Consider the following 17,027-nt stretch of genomic DNA (forward strand, 5'->3'; position numbering starts at 1 on the left):
TAGATGTGTTGTGATATCTCGTGATTTTAAATTGCATTTCCCAAAAGACTAATGTCAAAAGAAAATCCAGAAAGCTTTAGTTGATATGAATATTGGGCAAGAAGCAAACTGTTCTCAAACAGGGAGACCTCAAACTGCAAGTGCTTTCAGCAGTTACAGTTCAGTTTATAAACATGGATGAGTTCATTGTTTTATATTGTGGTTAGTTCCTAGAAACTTTCCTTCTCATTGCTAAGCTTACTTGTTTGTAACTGATTAGCTCAGAAACTGTCAGGTCACACTGACATGAAGAAAGCTTAGGTTTTGTTTAAGATCAGAGTCAACATTTCGGGGAAATCAGGGCAGTGTTACGTTTTGGTTGTGTGACTGAGTGTTTGGCCTAGGGGTACGTTCAAGGTGTGGTCTCCATATTGGTTTTTCTTTAACACTAACAATGTTGAACATCTTTTCATGTGCTTAGGTGCCATCGTTATATTCCCTTCAGAAAAATGACTCTTCTTATCTTCCATCCATTTTCCAGTTGGAATTTTTTTTTTTTATATTTTACTGTTGAGTTTCAAGAGTTCTTTATATGTTCTATATACTAGTCCTTTATTGGATGTGTGGTCTGCAAATATTTTCTCCCGGTCTGTAGCTTGTTGTTTTAGTCCATCAGGCTGCTAAAACAAAGTACCAGAGATTGGGTAGCTTATAAAGAACAAAATTTATTTCTCACAGTTCTGGAGGCGGAAAGTCCAAGATCATAGTTCCAGCATAGTCGGGTGAAGTCCTCTTCCAGGTCACAGACTTCTAGTTGTATCTTCCCGTGGGGGAGGGGACTAGGGTGCTCTCTGGGATCTCTTTATAAAAGCACTAATCCCCTTCATGAGGCTTCCACTCTCATGACCTAATTAACCACCCTCAAAGGCCCTACCTACTAATACCATCACCTTTGGAGGTTGATTTCAACATATGAATTTTGGGGACACACAAACATTCAGACCATAGAACTTGTCTTTTTATCCTCTTAACAGGGTCCCTCTTAGAGAAAAAGAATTTTAATTTTGATGAAGCCAGTTTATCAGTTTTTCATTTTATGGAACATGCATTGGTGTAAGTCTGAGAGTTCTTTGTCCTGCCCTAGATCCTGAAGACTTCTTTGTTTTTACTTAAAAGTTTTATGATTTTACATTTTAAGTTAGTTTGGATTAGTTTTTTACAAGGTGTGAGATTTTGGTTGAGGTTTCTTTTTTTTGCCTATTGATGTGCAGTTGCTCTAGCACCACTTACTGAAAAGGCTGTCCTTCCTCTGTCTAAGTGCTTTTGTATTTTTGTCAAAAATCAATTGGGCATGTTTGTGTGGGTGTATTCTAGGTTCTCTGTTCTGTTCCATTGATTTATCTGTCTACTCGTCCTGATTACAGTAGCTGTATAAGACTGACTCCTCCCATGTTTTCTCCAACTTTATCGCAGTAAAATACACATAACATAAAACTTAAGCACCTTAACGATTTTTAACTGTACAGTTCAGTGCTTTTAAATATATTCACATTGTTGTGCAGCCGTCACCACCACTCATCCTCATAACTCTTTTCATCTTGTAAATCTGAAAATCTGTACAGTAATTCTTCATTCTTCCCTCCCCGCCACAGCCCCATGCATCCACCATCATACTTTACGTCTATGATTTTGAGTACTCTTAAGTACCTCCTGTACGTGCAATCAAAGACAGTATTTGTCTTTTTGTGACTGGTTTATTTTCACTTAGCATAATGTGCTCAAAGGTTATCCATGCTGTAGCATATTGGAGAACTTCCTTCCTTTTTAAGATTGATGTTCCATTGTGTGTATATATCACATTTTGCTTATCCATTCATTGGTCTATGGACACTTGGGTTGCTTCCATATTTTAGCTACTGTGAACAATGATGCTGCTGTGAACATGGGTGTACCAGTATCTCTTTGAGACTCTGCTTTCAGTTCTTTCGGGTATACACCCAAAGTGGAATTGCTGGGTCATACGGTAATTCTATTTTTAATTTTTTAGGGGGGAACCTCCAGACTGTTTTCCACAGTAACTGTACCATTTTGTTCCCACTAACAGTGCAAAATTTTCTAACTTTTCCTCATCCTCACTTGTTTTCTGTTTTTTGATAGGAGCCATACTAATGTATGAGATTTACATTTCCCTAATGATTAGTGATGTTGAGTATCTTTTCATGTGCTTATTGGCCATTGGTATATCTTAGGAGAAATGTCTATTCAAGTCCTTTCCCCATTTATGAATTGAGTGTTTTGTTGTTGAGTTTTAGAAATTTCCTGTATATTTTAGATATTAGCATCTTATCATACATATAATTTGCAAATATTATCTCCCATTCTGTGTTTTGCCTTTTTTGCTCTGTGGTTTGTGTCTCTTAATGTACTTAATGATTTTTGAAATTTTTTGAAATTTTCATGAATTTCAGCTTGTCTATTCTTTGTTTTGTTGCCTGTGCCTTTGATGTCATATTCAAGAAAATCATGGCCAAAACCAATGCTACAGAGTTTCTGTTCTGCATTTTCTCCTGAGAGTTTTATTGTTTTAGGCCTTAAATTTAGGTTCTTCATCCTTTTGGACTTAATTTTTGTGTATGGTGTTGGATAAGGGTCCAACTTTATTCTTTTGCATGTGGATATCTAGTTTCACAGCATAATTTGTTGAAAAGATTGTCCTTTACCCATAGAATGATCTTAGCACCCTTGTCAAAAATCATTTGACTGTATATGCAAGGATTTATTTCTCAGCCCTCTATTCTTTTCCATGGGTCTATATGTCCTAGTTTATGCAAGTACCACACTGTTTTGATTACTGTAGCTTTGTAGTAGGTTTTGAAATCAGGAAGCCTGAGTTGTCCAGGTTTGTTCTTTTTGAAAATTCCCTTGGCTATTCAGGGTCCTTTGAGATTCCATATGAATTTTTTTTCTTTTCTTTTCTTTTTTTTATTGTAGTATAGTCAGTTTACAATGTTGTTTCAAATTCTGGTGTACAGCATGTTTCAGTCATACATATACATACATACTTGTTTTCATATTCTTTTTCATTATAGGTTACTGCAAGATATTGAATATAGTTCCCTGTACTGTACAGAAGAAACTTGTTTATCTATTTTAAATATAGTAGTTAGTATCTGCAAATCTCAGGCTCCCAATTTATCCCTTCCTATCCTCATTCCCCTCTGGTAACCATAAGTTTGTTTTCTATGTCTGTAAGTCTGTTTCTGTTTTGTAAATAAGTTCATTTGTGTTTTCTCTTTTTTTTTAGATTCCACATATGAGTGATACCATGTGGTATTTTTCTTTCTCTTTCTGGCTTACTTCACTTAGAATGATGATATCCAGCTCCATCCATGTTGCTGCAAGTGGCATTATTTTATTCTTTCTGTGGCTGAATAGTATTCCATTGTATAAATATACCACAGCTTCTTTATCCAGTTGTCTGTCAGTGGACATTTAGGTTGTTTCCTCCATATGAATTTTAGAATGAATTTTTCTGTTTCTGTAAAAAATGTCATTGGAGTTTTGATAGGGATTGCATTTGTAGATTGCTTTGGGTAATATTGACATTTTAACAATATTAAGTCTTCCAATCCATGAACATGGATTGTGTTTCCATTTATTTATGCCTTCTTTAATTTTCTTTCAGCAATTTTTTTGTAGTTTTCATTGTATAGTCTTTTACCTCCTTGGTTAATACCTAATTATTTATACTTTTTGATGCTATTTTAAATGAAGCTGTTTCTGTAATTTCCTTTTTGGATTTTTCTTTTATGTGTGTATAGAAATGCAACTGATTTTTGTGTATTGAATTTGCATCCTGCTACTTTGCTGAATTCATTTATTCATTCTAACAGCTTTTTTGTAGAGTCTTTATGATTTTTCTACATATAAGATCACATCATCTGCAAACAGATCATTTTACTTCTTTTCCAATTTAAATGCCTCTTATTGCCTCCCCACTTCACCCCCCAGTTGCTCTGGCTAGAATTTCTATTACTATTTTGAATAGAAATAGTGAAAGCAGGCATCTCCGCCTTAGTCCTGATCTTAGGATAAAAAGGCTTTCTCTCTTTCACTGTTGAGTATGATGTTCACTGTGGGGTTTTTATATATGATCTGCATTGTGTTGAGATAATTTTTTTCTATTCATAATTGAGTGTTTTGGGTCATGAAATGGTTTTGAATTTTGTCAAATGCTTTTTCTGCATCAATTGAGATAACCATGTGGGGTTTTTCTCCCTTTGTTCTGTTAATATGGTATATTTTATGGATCATTTTCCATATATTAAACCATTCTTGCATTCTAAGAATAAATTCCAGTTGGTCATGGTGTATAATCCTTTTAATATGCTGCTGAATTCTGTTTGCTGATACTTTGTTGAAGATTTTTGCATTCGTGTTCATGAAGGTATTGATCCATAGTTTCCTTTCTTGTGTCTTTGTTTGGCTTTGGTACCAGGGTTATGCTGGCCTCAGAATGAGTTAGGAAATTTTCTCTCCTCTTCAATTTTTTGGAAAAGCTTGTGAAGAATTGCTATTATTTCTTTTCTAAATATTTGGTATGATTCATCAGCAAAGCTATCAGGGTCGGCTTTTTTTGTTGGGAAATTTTGATTTACTGATTTAATCTCGTTAGCTGTCTAGGACAGATTCCTCTCATGTTATTCTTCTTTTCAGAATTGTTTTAAGTATTCAAAGTTCCTCTGCCTTTCATATAAATACCACAATAGTAGTGTCTAGATCTACAAAAACTCTTGTTAGAGTTTTTATAGGAATTATATTACACTTTTATATCAGTTTGGGGAAATTGACATATTTAATATGTAGTCTTTCAATATGTAGACATGATATGTCTTTCCATTTATTTAGGTCATCTTTGGTTTCTTTCATTAGCATTGTATGGTTTTCAACATAAGTCTTGCAAATATATTGTTAGATTTGCATTTAAGTATTTCACTCTTTTGAGTAATTGTAAATGGCATATTTTTAATTGCACTGTCATGTGTTCATTGCTGGTATATTGAAATACAAATTTATTTTTATATGTTTGTCTTGTAACCTGAAACTTTGCTGAATTCACTTATTCTAGGAAGTTTTGTATAGATTCCTTGGGATTTTGTTTTGTAGACAGTCATGTCATCCTTTTATCAAATTTTAACATGTCCTTTTTGCTTCACTTTTTTTTAACATTTTTATTGATTTATAATCATTTTACAATGTTGTGTCAAATTCCAGTGTTCAGCACAATTTTTCAGTCATACGTGGACATATACACACTCATTGTCACATTTTTTTCTCTGTGAGCTACCATAACATTTTGTGTATATTTCCCTGTGCTATACAGTATAATCTTGTTTATCTGCATGTAAAGCACTTAGAAAAGTCCCTGGAACACACTACAGGCTTCATAAGCTTTTGTTATTATTAAGGTCATCTTCTTGATCGTTATCATTATCGAAATCTCTAATTCTGATGATCTTACAAGTATTGAGAACAATGAATGTAAATGCCTAATTTTATAACTGACATGTAGCAGGAACACAGTAAAAATGATACCTGTGTTATAACTGTTAAGTGTTCATTTTTCTTATCTAGCTGCCTAATTCTATATTTGCTTGAGGAATCTTTGTTTCAGGAAAAAAACAGAAAATGAAATAGGACATTGAGAGTGTCCTATTTTGTCATCAGTATTTCTAATGTATAAAGTATATTTCTAATGCATAAAGGTAATTATTTCTATAATATCTATTTATTTTCTCATATGTGCTAGACAGTGTTCTAGGTGCTTTACACGTATTATATTACTTCTGGACCTTAAAATAACCTTCTGTTTCAGTGAAAGTTCAGAACAGGGAGGTATTTTGGATAATTTCAAAAGAAATGCTTTTTTTATTTGAAGGAAACACTAACATGATTTCCTTAACAAATTTTTCTTAGATTAAAATTTTAGTCTTGTTTAAAAACATTATTAAAAATGGATTGATGAAAATCTGATACACTAAATCCAGTAGTGTGAATAGTCTTGATTTAAGTTTTGGTAGTTTGCATTAATTAATTTCATATATATAGATGAGTTAAACTTTATCACAAATTGGGACTAGAAGATCTACTTCCACGAAGTCCCACTCACATGGATGGAATTCAGTGCTGGCTGTAGGCAGGAGACCTCAGTCCCTAGATGGCCCCTAGCTCCACATGGACCTCTCCAGAGTGGGTGATTGGAGAGAAAGTGGAAGCTGCAGTGTCTTTTATGACCTAACCACACTCGATCATTCCCCTAGTATCAGGGCTGTTTTGGGACAGTGACACCAGGTTGTGAATACCAGGCAGTGAGAATAAGTAAATGTAAATCCTCACATCCAGACACATAGAGAAACCAAAGACAAAGAGGAGTAAAAAGTGGAATGAGAAAAAGTAGTCAATCCAAAAAAAGCCAAGAAGGAAAGAAAAAGAAACATACAAAAAGTGAAACAAATCACAAAATAAGAAGATAGTTTTAAACCCAAATGTATCAATAATTATATTAAATGTTAATGGTTTAAAGGATCAAAAGAGAAGATTGTAGATATTTGATGTTTGCAAGGGATACATTTAAAATATAAGGATACGGGAAAGTTTAAAAGAATGAAGAATGATGTAAGTACTAAAAACAACCCCCAAAAGCTGATATAGTTAAAGGAAAATCAGACAAAATATATTTTAAGGCAAAAGTCTTAAAAGCCTGGAGGTAAAGAGGGTATTTCATATTGACAAGAGATTAAATTCACCTAAAGGATATAACAGTTGGCAGTGCACCTACTAATAACCTAGCCTCAAAATGTGTAAGACAGAAACTAACAGAACAACGAAGAGAAATAGATCCACAATCAGTAAAGATAATAGGTTTTAAACAGTCTTCTTAACAGGCTTGACTAATGGGTGATAGGACACTGTTCCCAATAATTATAAAATACACTTTCTTTTTAAGCAAACATGAAATATTCATTACAATTGACCATATGCTGGGCCATAGCAAATCTCAAGAAACTTCAAAGGATTGAAATCTTACATAGTTGGAGTCCTCAGAGGACTCCTGTGTTGGGGATCCGTTTGAAATTTGTAGTCAGGACTTTAAGGTGAATCCTCAAAGTTTTTCTCACCAGCAAGGTCAAGTGGTTTGGGTATAAGGGTAAGAGAAGGTGATTAGTTAGCTAACCAGGAATGAGATTCCCCAGGAGACCATAGCAAGCAAGTGAGAGGTCAGGGAGTTAAGGATGTTTCCAAGGGCATTTAATACTGAATCCTGGAATCTAAGCTGAACAAGAAGATAAATAAGGACATCATGATGATGATGGATACTGGGAAAGTGGTAAGATTAATGGATTCAAGTGGGTATTGATGAAATAAGAGAATTGCTGGAGTACATGAGCTGGAAGGATAGAAGGTGATGGTCAAGTGTTGGGGTGCTTAAAATCAAGATTTTGGACATGATGCAGCTACTGGGGCTGATGATCAGGGGTTTGACTGTGGAATGGGAAGTTGAAATGGCATGTTGGACATGATTGTGATGAGGAGACCTGAGAGGTCACAGTATTAGATATGTCATCCACGTGATTATTGACGTCACCAAGAGCAGTTTAGGAGTAGAATGGACCATTGCAAGGTTCTGAAGCCTTCAGTTAAAGAGTAAGGGAGTTGAGGGTCAGTAGATGACATAAACGAGGTAGGATAGTAAATGATGAAGTCTAATGGCAAGAAATCCAAATATATTCAGGTTTTTGAAGGGAGAGGAGAAAAAGGGTTTAGGTGGAAGCAAGGAGCAACATTCCCCATCTACAGGAGATGCTGGAAAAGAATGAGAGGGCTTCCAGGGACAGCCGAGTTTGAAGTTTGGAGAACCTTTCAGGAGAAGGTTGAAGAATAGAGAAATTTTCACTCTGTGAAAACTAGCCATTATCATTGTCGTCATCATCATCATTAATATTAGATTTTGTGATTAGCTGTTGTGCAATCCTGTTCTTACTTCTGGACACTTGAGTAAATTTTATGCTGTTGTATTGAGATGTCATTTATTATTGAAAATGTTTTATTTTCTGTCAAAGTTTGGATATCAAGCCTCTGATAATATCAAAGTATTTATTATCCTATCCTACATATTGGAAAAGCGTGTTCAATCTCACTTGTGAAATAACTACCATATGCCAGGAACTTACCTATTGCTGGAAATTCAAAGACATGTAGGACATCATATCTTGATAACTCTTCTCAAAGCGTCTGGTTCAGTGAGCTCACCAGGATATAATTTGTGCGTGCACATGTGCTTCCTTACGCATACACCCTCCCTCACGCTATTAGCAGTGGTGGTCCCCCTGAAGACAGTGAGGGAAGTGAGAAGGGCAGGACACTAAGGGGAGCTTTTCGTTTTTAGCCCGTGTTCTTTGAATCTTCTATTAAAATGCGTATGTAGTTCGTTAATAAAAATATTAAGAAAATTTATGGAAGCTACAGTTTTTCTTTGTCGTAATTAGAAGAAGAAATTGTGTTTTTTAAGCCTAAGCCTTTGTTTCTTCTAGGCAGGGATACCGATGGGAGCAATACCAGCAGGAGGAATGCCTTACCTGGGACAAGCACCGTTCCTGGGAATGCGTCCTCCAGGCCCACAGTACACTCCAGACATGCAGAAGCAATTTGCCGAAGAGCAGCAGTAAGGGACCTCGGGATTCAAGGATAAGGATACCTGGTGGCAGTTAATTTTACAGTTGTCAGGTGTTCTGTAGTGCAGATGTGAAGCTGAAACAGTCACAGTGCCTTTAAAACTCTTTAAAATACTTGTATTACAAGTTTAAAGCCAGAGGGGGCCTTAGACCTTCTAACTCAACCGTCTGATTTTACATCTGGGGCAAGTCAGGTCCAAAGAAATGAGCCACTTGTCAATGCAGGTTACACAGTTATTAGGAGAACCGAGTGCAGGCTCCTGATCCCCTGAGCCGGTGTCCCTTCTCACGTGCGGTGCTGCTTCCCCAAGTAGAAGCTGCTCTTTTGTATGCAGAGCAAAGGCTGTTTTTATTTTGTCTACCTCCCTATGTGTTTGAGATTCCTTTTGCATGCAAAAAGTTATCTCCTCCCCTTGCAAATTAGACAAATTCATGTCTATAATTTAGGTAAATCATTTTTAGACTCATTTTGTATATTTTGAAATTTATATAGTAGGGGAAAAGGACTGTCTTGAGAAAAATTAGATACAACTACCACTGAAGTTTTTAGTTCTAGAAATGCAGGATGGTATTGCTGAAACTGGTAGTAGAAGAAATATGAATATAACAGTTGATAATCCCTGAAGCCGGCTCTTTACTAGGTTGTTTTTCCTTCAGAAAACGATTTGAACAGCAGCAAAAACTCTTAGAAGAAGAAAGAAAAAGACGCCAGTTTGAAGAACAGAAGCAAAAGCTGAGACTTCTGAGCAGTGTGAAACCCAAGGTAATAGGCTCCACAACACGCAGTGTACCCCTTGTACACACCTCTTCTCACTCATTCAGCGGATTTTGTCATGTGGGCATCAGCCCAAGCTGAGGCTGTGGTTCATTCATTTTGGTTTTGCCTTAAGTCCAAAAGTGGGGGCGGGGGGTGTCTAGCTCGGTGGTAGAGTGTGTGCTTAGAGTGCATGAGGTCCTGGGTTCCACCCCCGGTACATCCGTTAAAATCAAACTAACAAATAAATAAAATAGACCTAATTCCGCCCCCCCCCCAAGAAAAACCCCAAACAAAAGTGAAGGAATTTTCTCTTTCTGTAAAGATACTTTATTGTTGAAGAGAATGGATTATCAGCCATTATCTTCACAAGTCTTTTTTGCTACCACTGAAATGTTTGTAATCATTTCCTGGGAAGCATTAATACTGGATACTTAATGTCTACCAGCTGTCCCCTAAAGTATTTATAAATGGGCTTTTAATAAAATTCTATAGAGTGTCATTTTACGCCTTTGCTTTATACACTTGTCAGTGTTTTTCTGACTTGGAGAATTCACTATCCAAAGTAGGTGGTAAAAATACTGGAAATAGACTAATAGATGCACTTTTCTTTTAATATTTATATGGATTTAGGATGAAGTGTGAGAGGTAAGTAAAGAAATATATATGTTTTATTTTCTCTTAGACAGGAGAGAAGAGTAGAGATGATGCTTTGGAAGCCATAAAAGGAAACTTAGATGGATTTTCCAGAGATGCTAAGATGCACCCTACTCCAGCATCACACCCTAAGAAACCAGGTAGCTTTATTTTTAAAATTTTGTTTTGTTAGAAGGTGATTTGTAGTCTCTATATGTTTTATTGACCGTCGTGTGTGTGAAGAGTCAGTGTTGAACTCTTCCTTCAAGCCGAGTACAGATTTGGATGTTTTAAAATTCACAGTGGGTTATGAGCTCTGGTCTAGATAACTATCTTGGGAGGGAAGAAACCTCTTTGTCTTCTAGTAAATGTCAGTATAATAACTTTATTTGTGAATCTTTTGTATAAATAAGTATGTTAACGTTAGTAAAAATCCATTCACTCAAAGCAACTGTAATAAAGGAGTTTATCATTTCATTCTCATTATTTTAAAGTAATTTTACTTTTATGATCTAGCTCAGATTTTATTCAGTGTGGTTAAACTTACAAATTTTCTAAATGACCTCTTTAAAAAGTCACGGTTTTAATAGTATTTCTCATGAAATTTTAAGTACACTTCTTTATAGTTTTTATTATCATTTGTCATCAGGTAAGCAGAAGAAAAGTACCTAATAGAGCAGGGCAAGGGGACATTTTGGGGGTTTTTCTGCACATGTTTTAAACATTTAGCAGTTGAAATGAGTCTTGTCTTCACGTAACTATTACCACATCCTTTTTTAAAATTTAGTATCTTGGGGAGGGTATAGCTCAAGTGGTAGAACACAGCTTAATATACGCAAGGTCCTGGGTTCAATCCCCAGTACCTCCTCTAAAATTTAATATCTTGACCCATTCTCAGCTAATTTCAAGACTAACATACCATTATTAGGTAAATAGTTTTCATAAATCATTCAGCCAAGTATTATTTTCTGCTGATATACATTACATTGATAAATTTTATCTTAAACCCTTATAATACCTTTTATAGATGATATCAGGAGGGGGTAATCTAATCCTGGCACAGTAACCAGTTCTTGACAGCTTTTACTCTAACTAATTTCACTTGTTAGATTATATACTCAATTATTCCAAAAATATGTCCCAAAGTAAAATACACACTGAGATTGAAAAGAGAATGGATATTAGCAATCAGATTGAGTTCAGAAAGAAACATACCTAAAAATGAAAATTATAAGCTGAATAAGCTAGTCAAGAAGTAATTTAAGAATAGACATTGGAGTGATAAAACTGGAGCCAGCATGGAACATAGAAAAAGGAGAAGGTGGCAGAGAGAAATGGTCATTGTTAGGTAACATACTGTTCTATCCAAATAAAAAGCCCACTTTGGACAACAGCGTCTGGTTTAACAACCTCATTGTTAATACATTGGTGTTTTGATGTTCAAATAATCTCATGAGTTTAATCAACGGGCATGCAGTTAGCTGTTTCTAGATAACTGTTTCATGCTTAGCTAGAAAAATATTTTTCTGAAGCAAGCCAAGAAATATCCAGAGCTTCTCCAGTTAGGGTCTTAAACCTAAGCCTAAAGTATATAAAAAGAGCTTCCAGCCTTTTTACCACCAAAGACATCTTTTAATTTTTCCCCATAGACTTTATCTTAAAGTATTGAATGCAAACTGTATCACATGATTTTTTATACTTCTTATTAATCATGTATGTAACTACAAGAGTTTATAAGCCAAAACATTACCACATAGAATTAACATAATTCCAGCCAAATCCAAAGAAACACTGGTTAGCCTAAACAGTCAGGGTCCATTTTAAAAATATTCATAGTAGCTCTCAGTTTTCTCCTGGTGCTGGTCTGAGAACCCAAATTGAGACCTCAAATCCACACTCCCAGTAATCATTATTTGGGAGGGTTGAGATTCATTATGGCATGGCTTTTTTCTTTTTTAAACAAAATTGATTAAGGTAGTCATTTCACATGCTCATTTTGCATCTTTCATAGAACTTTACATATTCCGAGGTTTTTTTCACAGAGCCAAAATAGAATGGGTCCAAAAGAGAAGCACATAGTGTCTCTGTATTTCAGATGAGAACCTTTTTTTTTTAAAGGACTCTCCTTGTGACATTAGACTTTAGTAAATGTTAAATTCAAAGCAGTTAAAAATGTGAAGAAGCAACAATAATAGTGTTGTTAATGAGCCTAGTATTAAATGTAGTCCCTGTAGGTTTGTTACATAAGTGAATCTCACATTTAACAGTAAAAAGCCACTGTGATATTTACATCCTTTAGAGGCACGGATCTTTTAAACATAGTTCTCAGTCAGGGTTTACTTTTCTTAAATTGACTGTTGGGTTGTTTGACTTAACACTCTGTGGTGTCCTAACTTTGATGATTTTCACAGGAAAGTATCACTTTGGTAATGTGTTTAATGTTCTTGTTGCCTCTGTAATTTTCATTCCTCATATGGGAACTCATTCCTCATATGAAATGTGAACTATGCTAAGTGCATTCATTAAACATAATATATCAAAAACTGCAGGTATGTATCATGTATTGTTTCTTACTGGCACAATGAAATTTAATCATCAGAGTATGTATCTATCTAAAATGCATTCAGTAGCATATAGGTAGATTTTCTTCTGGTATATGTTGATTTGAGAGAATATTATCCAGATAAACAGATCACTTGGGTTTCAAAAGTTATCACCACTTTGATGTAAATTATTAGTGATTTCAGGAAAAAAATAGAAGGAAAGAAATTTTGAGTTTTACGTTTTCCTATTTTTGAACCAGATGAAGATAGCTATAAAATCTCTTTCTAAAAAGACACAAAAATTGTGTATAAATGGGCATCAAAGTGTTTTGCATTCGTTGTGTAATTCCATTTTACTGTTGTTCGTGTGATTTCTTGTTCACCTCCAGTGTTTATGTTTCAGTATATTCTTTTGGAGTTGTACTACATCTTAATTTCTTTTCCCCTGTTGATTTTCATTTCTGTGTGTTTCATTGCCATTTTCCATTTTGCAGATTATCCCACATCTCATTCTACTAAAACTGTCTTTCTTGATGAAGAAGAATTCAGTGACTTTATGCAGGGGCCTGTTGAAGTTCCCACATGTGGGCCTTCTTCCACTTTTCAGTCTTTCCATCCCACCACCCCACTTGGCCAGTTGCATACACAGAAGGCTGGACCACAGCCTCTCCCTCCAGGTCAGATTCCAGTGTCTTTCGCCTTACGTGGTGTCCCTGGGCAAATTCCTAATTTCTCTACTGCTTTAGCCTCATACAGTGTACAGAAAGCAGGTAACTCCTAGAATATTAATGAAAATACTGAGATAACCTAGGATAGTTTATTTCACTTACATAACTAGAGAAATAATGTACCTGAATATATGAGTGCTAGCGAAATTCACCAAAATATCTAGATTTTTTAAATTCACGTTCCAGAAAAGTGATTTGAAACTCTTGCTCCTAAGTTAGGACCTGTTTAAACCAACTTAGAACTTTAAAAACAAACTGATTTTTTCAGGTTACTCTTGTTTGGGGAAATCACCAATCTCATTTTCTTAAGAGTAATGAACCAGCAAAAGCTGCTTTAGAAAGTGCTGTCTCTGGTACAGTGATAAAGCACTTGGGTATCAGAAGCCCAGGTTCTTCATTTACTATCAGTTTGTCCTTGGACAAATCTTTAAACGTTTCTGTACGTCAGTTTTGTCACTTGTGAAATAATGGGGGAGGAGGCAGTTACACCCTCTGTCTTGAGGCGTAGAATGGTGATGAGAGGGGTCTTAGCAGACATGTACTTAGTCTAGACTTTCTCAGTTGACAGATGCAGAAATAGACAGTAGTTAGTAGAAGTGCCTGTATCTTGGGTAGGTCTCCAGATTTCTAAGGTAGTACTCCTTCCGCTATCCCATTCTGCCTGCTGTGTCATAGAATTCTTGAGAATCAAAGTAGGTAACGATGTTGAAGTTCTCTAAAATCTCTAAAGTCTCTCAAATCCTATACAAATCTGTGAACTTGAATTATTTCAAAATTGATGTTTGGCAGAGCCTTCCCTGCAGAATCTGGGGGTGGAAATGGATGATTAGAAACTTGCAGTTACATTCAAATAATCCTTCATGCTGTTTGTTTAGGCCCTTCCTTGGAGGAGAAGCTCCTAGTATCTTGTGATATAAGTGCATCTGGGCAGGAACAAATTAAATTCAATTCTTCTGAAGTTGGGCACAAAGCTCTGGGCCCAGGTTCCTGTAAGAACCATCCCAGTTTAACGGCCAATAACGGGGGTGCTGTAGATGGACGTGTCAGTGGTACCACTACCACAGAGGCAGAAAAGACTTCAGACCAAAACTTGTCCATTGAAGAGAGTGGTGAGCTCATAAAATACTCAGCAAAAAGTTCATTTAACCAAATGTTGCTTGAATGCTAACACCTTAAGCATTAATCTTAAAATGAATGCTGCTTGATTTTGCTAATTGAAATTTTGCTTAAAATATATTTAATGCACTCTTCTCTAACCCCTATGATTTTGCTCTGAATTCTTTCAACACACTATTATTCCTTAAAAAAAGTTTTTGATAACTAGTTTTTTTAATCAGAATCATTCCTGATTTAAAATTTCTTCTATTTTATAAAAACTCTTTTTCCTTCTCTTCTACTTTGTTCTTCCATAAGGTTGAAAAGTTAAAATTTAACTGGAAAAGTCACCAATGAGAATATAGTTTGACTTCTCTTAAATAAATCAAACTGCCTAAAAGATCCACATTTTAATAAACTGAACTTGCTGAGATGAATTACAGTGTAGGCAGCACAGGAGGCAAACTTTTAGAGGCTATTTTACTGGACAAAGTAAAAAACAAAAAATTTAAACAAAAATCCTATACATCAAAGGCAGCAGTGTCATATTCAGGTTAAAAAAAAAATCAGACTTTGGAAAGAAACATTAAAAGCTGCAGGTGAAGCATGGACAATTACATTTTTTTAAAATACGTAATTTTTAAACCACTATCATGTTTTTTCCTTTAATTTGTAATATATATGAATGATGCAAGCCTCATATAACCCAGAATATTGATTTGATACTTCTTGGGGTTGGGGGGGTTTGTTGTTTTTGGGGGGTTTTGTTTTGTTTTTTAATATACGCCTTAGGACATAATGTAGAGTTGTTTAGAAACCAAATACTTTAGTTATATTGGTGACTTTTTTTTTAAGTGTCTCTAGCCAGTGCTCTTCTTATTAAAAAACCATGACTCAGTCTGCTTTCCCCATTTTCTGCATGGACCATTATATACATTAGGTAATGTTCTTATCTTCTAGGTGTGGGAGTATTTCCCTCACAGGATCCTGTTCAGCCCAGAATGCCTCCTTGGATTTACAATGAGAGTTTGGTTCCAGGTAAAAAAAAGTTTCTTTGTCCAAGATTTTCATCTGGATACTTTACTTTCAGTGTTGTAGATGTAATTGTAAATGTTTACTGTGGTGGTTACGAAATATGCAAAAGGAATTGTAACTTTCTTCTTGTTTATTTTTTTGTAAAAGTACAGACAATGAAATACATCTAGTGTTTCTTAAGACTGCCTCATGTATGAAATAACTATAAATGCAGGAGAAATGTTTGGCTTTAATGTTTTATTGACTATATGCTTTTATTTCTAAAAGCTTTTCTTAGATTTATTGTGTTTTAAGAGACACTGTCATATTTATTTCATAGATTAGTAATAATTTTAATAACATCAAGAATAGTACTAATACATTTAGTATAATTTCCTGAACTCTTGGTGATTAGTTTATATATTTAAAAAATATTGTTCTATGACTTCTTTGTCATGTGATACTGTATGAAGTAAAAGACCAAGTGGCATCTTACTTCACATTGGAAGGTGTTGTTTACTTTTTTCTTTGTGTATATTACTACTACTGAGCCAAAAAAAACCACCGAAGTGTACACTTTGTGGTATAGTATTCAACTGGTACAAGGAAATAGTCTATGTAAGCCGAGGTTGATGCGTATAGAACAGTGACTATTACAGTAGCATCTGCTGATCGCTCTTAATACATTATAACTTGTTCAGTTTGCTCTGCTTTGCCAACCCCTTGAAAATTAAAGTTAATTTTCGTCTGATCTTTAGTTTTCTGGGTTGGTCGTAGACTTGATCTAGGTTGGTTCTACAGGTGATTAAATAAAACTCATGCAAGATCCCTGTAGCTCAGCTTCTTTTTGGAAGAAACTAGTAATGTCTACTTGACATCATAATCACAACTTGAAAGGCTAATTTCCCAAAACCATGCGGGACTTCAGCTGTACATAAAAATAACTGATTTTCTCCCAACTGCCCTGTAGACAGTTTACATCTTTTCTTCTTCCTCTCTGTCTACAAGCCAAACAAACAAAATCTAGATCTTGGTATATTTTGGGACTCTATCCCTTTGCCACCAGCTTGTATTTCTTTCTCCTTTCTCCCTCCAAACATACACGCACACATAATTTCCTAGTCAAAATGTGTTCTTATGGCCAGCCTACTAACCTGTAGTCCCAGTTTAAATGCTAGATGCAAAATTTTTCTTTAAACATTTTTCTCTGTCTACCTTAGCCCTACTTTTTATCCCCCAAACTCCTCTAACTAGGATGGCCAGATTTAGCACATAGCATAAAGAACACCGTTTCATTTGAATTTCAGATAAACAGCAAATAATTGCTTGTGTAAGTATACCCCATGCAGTACCGACGTTCTGTATTTTATATGGCAATCCTAACTGTAACGGCCTTAAACTTTGTCCTTTGGAAAGGCCATTTGACTGTGGAAAAGCTCCTAATAGTCCTTTCCTTTTTTTCGAAAACTTACTCTGCTGTCTCACTGTAACTGAAACTGTCTTTCTCTCAAGGCTCTATTCCAAAAGCTCCTTACCCAGTGATGTT

General features: G+C 35.3%; 1 protein-coding gene across 10 annotated transcripts in view; it reads left to right on the plus strand.

The window, feature by feature from the left end:
- The window catches only part of SYNRG (synergin gamma), a 78,732-nt gene that overhangs the window by 15,082 nt on the left and 46,623 nt on the right, over positions 1–17,027 (plus strand). For 5 of the 10 annotated variants that reach the window (XM_032498290.1, XM_032498288.1, XM_032498285.1 and 2 more), the window contains exons 4-9: positions 8,571–8,701; positions 9,369–9,474; positions 10,151–10,262; positions 13,139–13,321; positions 14,248–14,481; positions 15,428–15,505. In XM_032498290.1, coding sequence (XP_032354181.1) covers positions 8,571–8,701; positions 9,369–9,474; positions 10,151–10,262; positions 13,139–13,321; positions 14,248–14,481; positions 15,428–15,505 — 844 coding nt within the window. The remainder of the gene's footprint in view (positions 1–8,570; positions 8,702–9,368; positions 9,475–10,150; positions 10,263–13,138; positions 13,322–14,247; positions 14,482–15,427; positions 15,506–17,027) is intronic. The other 5 variants (XM_032498294.1, XM_032498292.1, XM_032498293.1 and 2 more) reach the window with 3 other exon arrangements.

The sequence above is a fragment of the Camelus ferus genome, chromosome 16, assembly GCF_009834535.1.
Source record: "Camelus ferus isolate YT-003-E chromosome 16, BCGSAC_Cfer_1.0, whole genome shotgun sequence".
NCBI classification, from domain to species: domain Eukaryota; kingdom Metazoa; phylum Chordata; class Mammalia; order Artiodactyla; family Camelidae; genus Camelus; species Camelus ferus.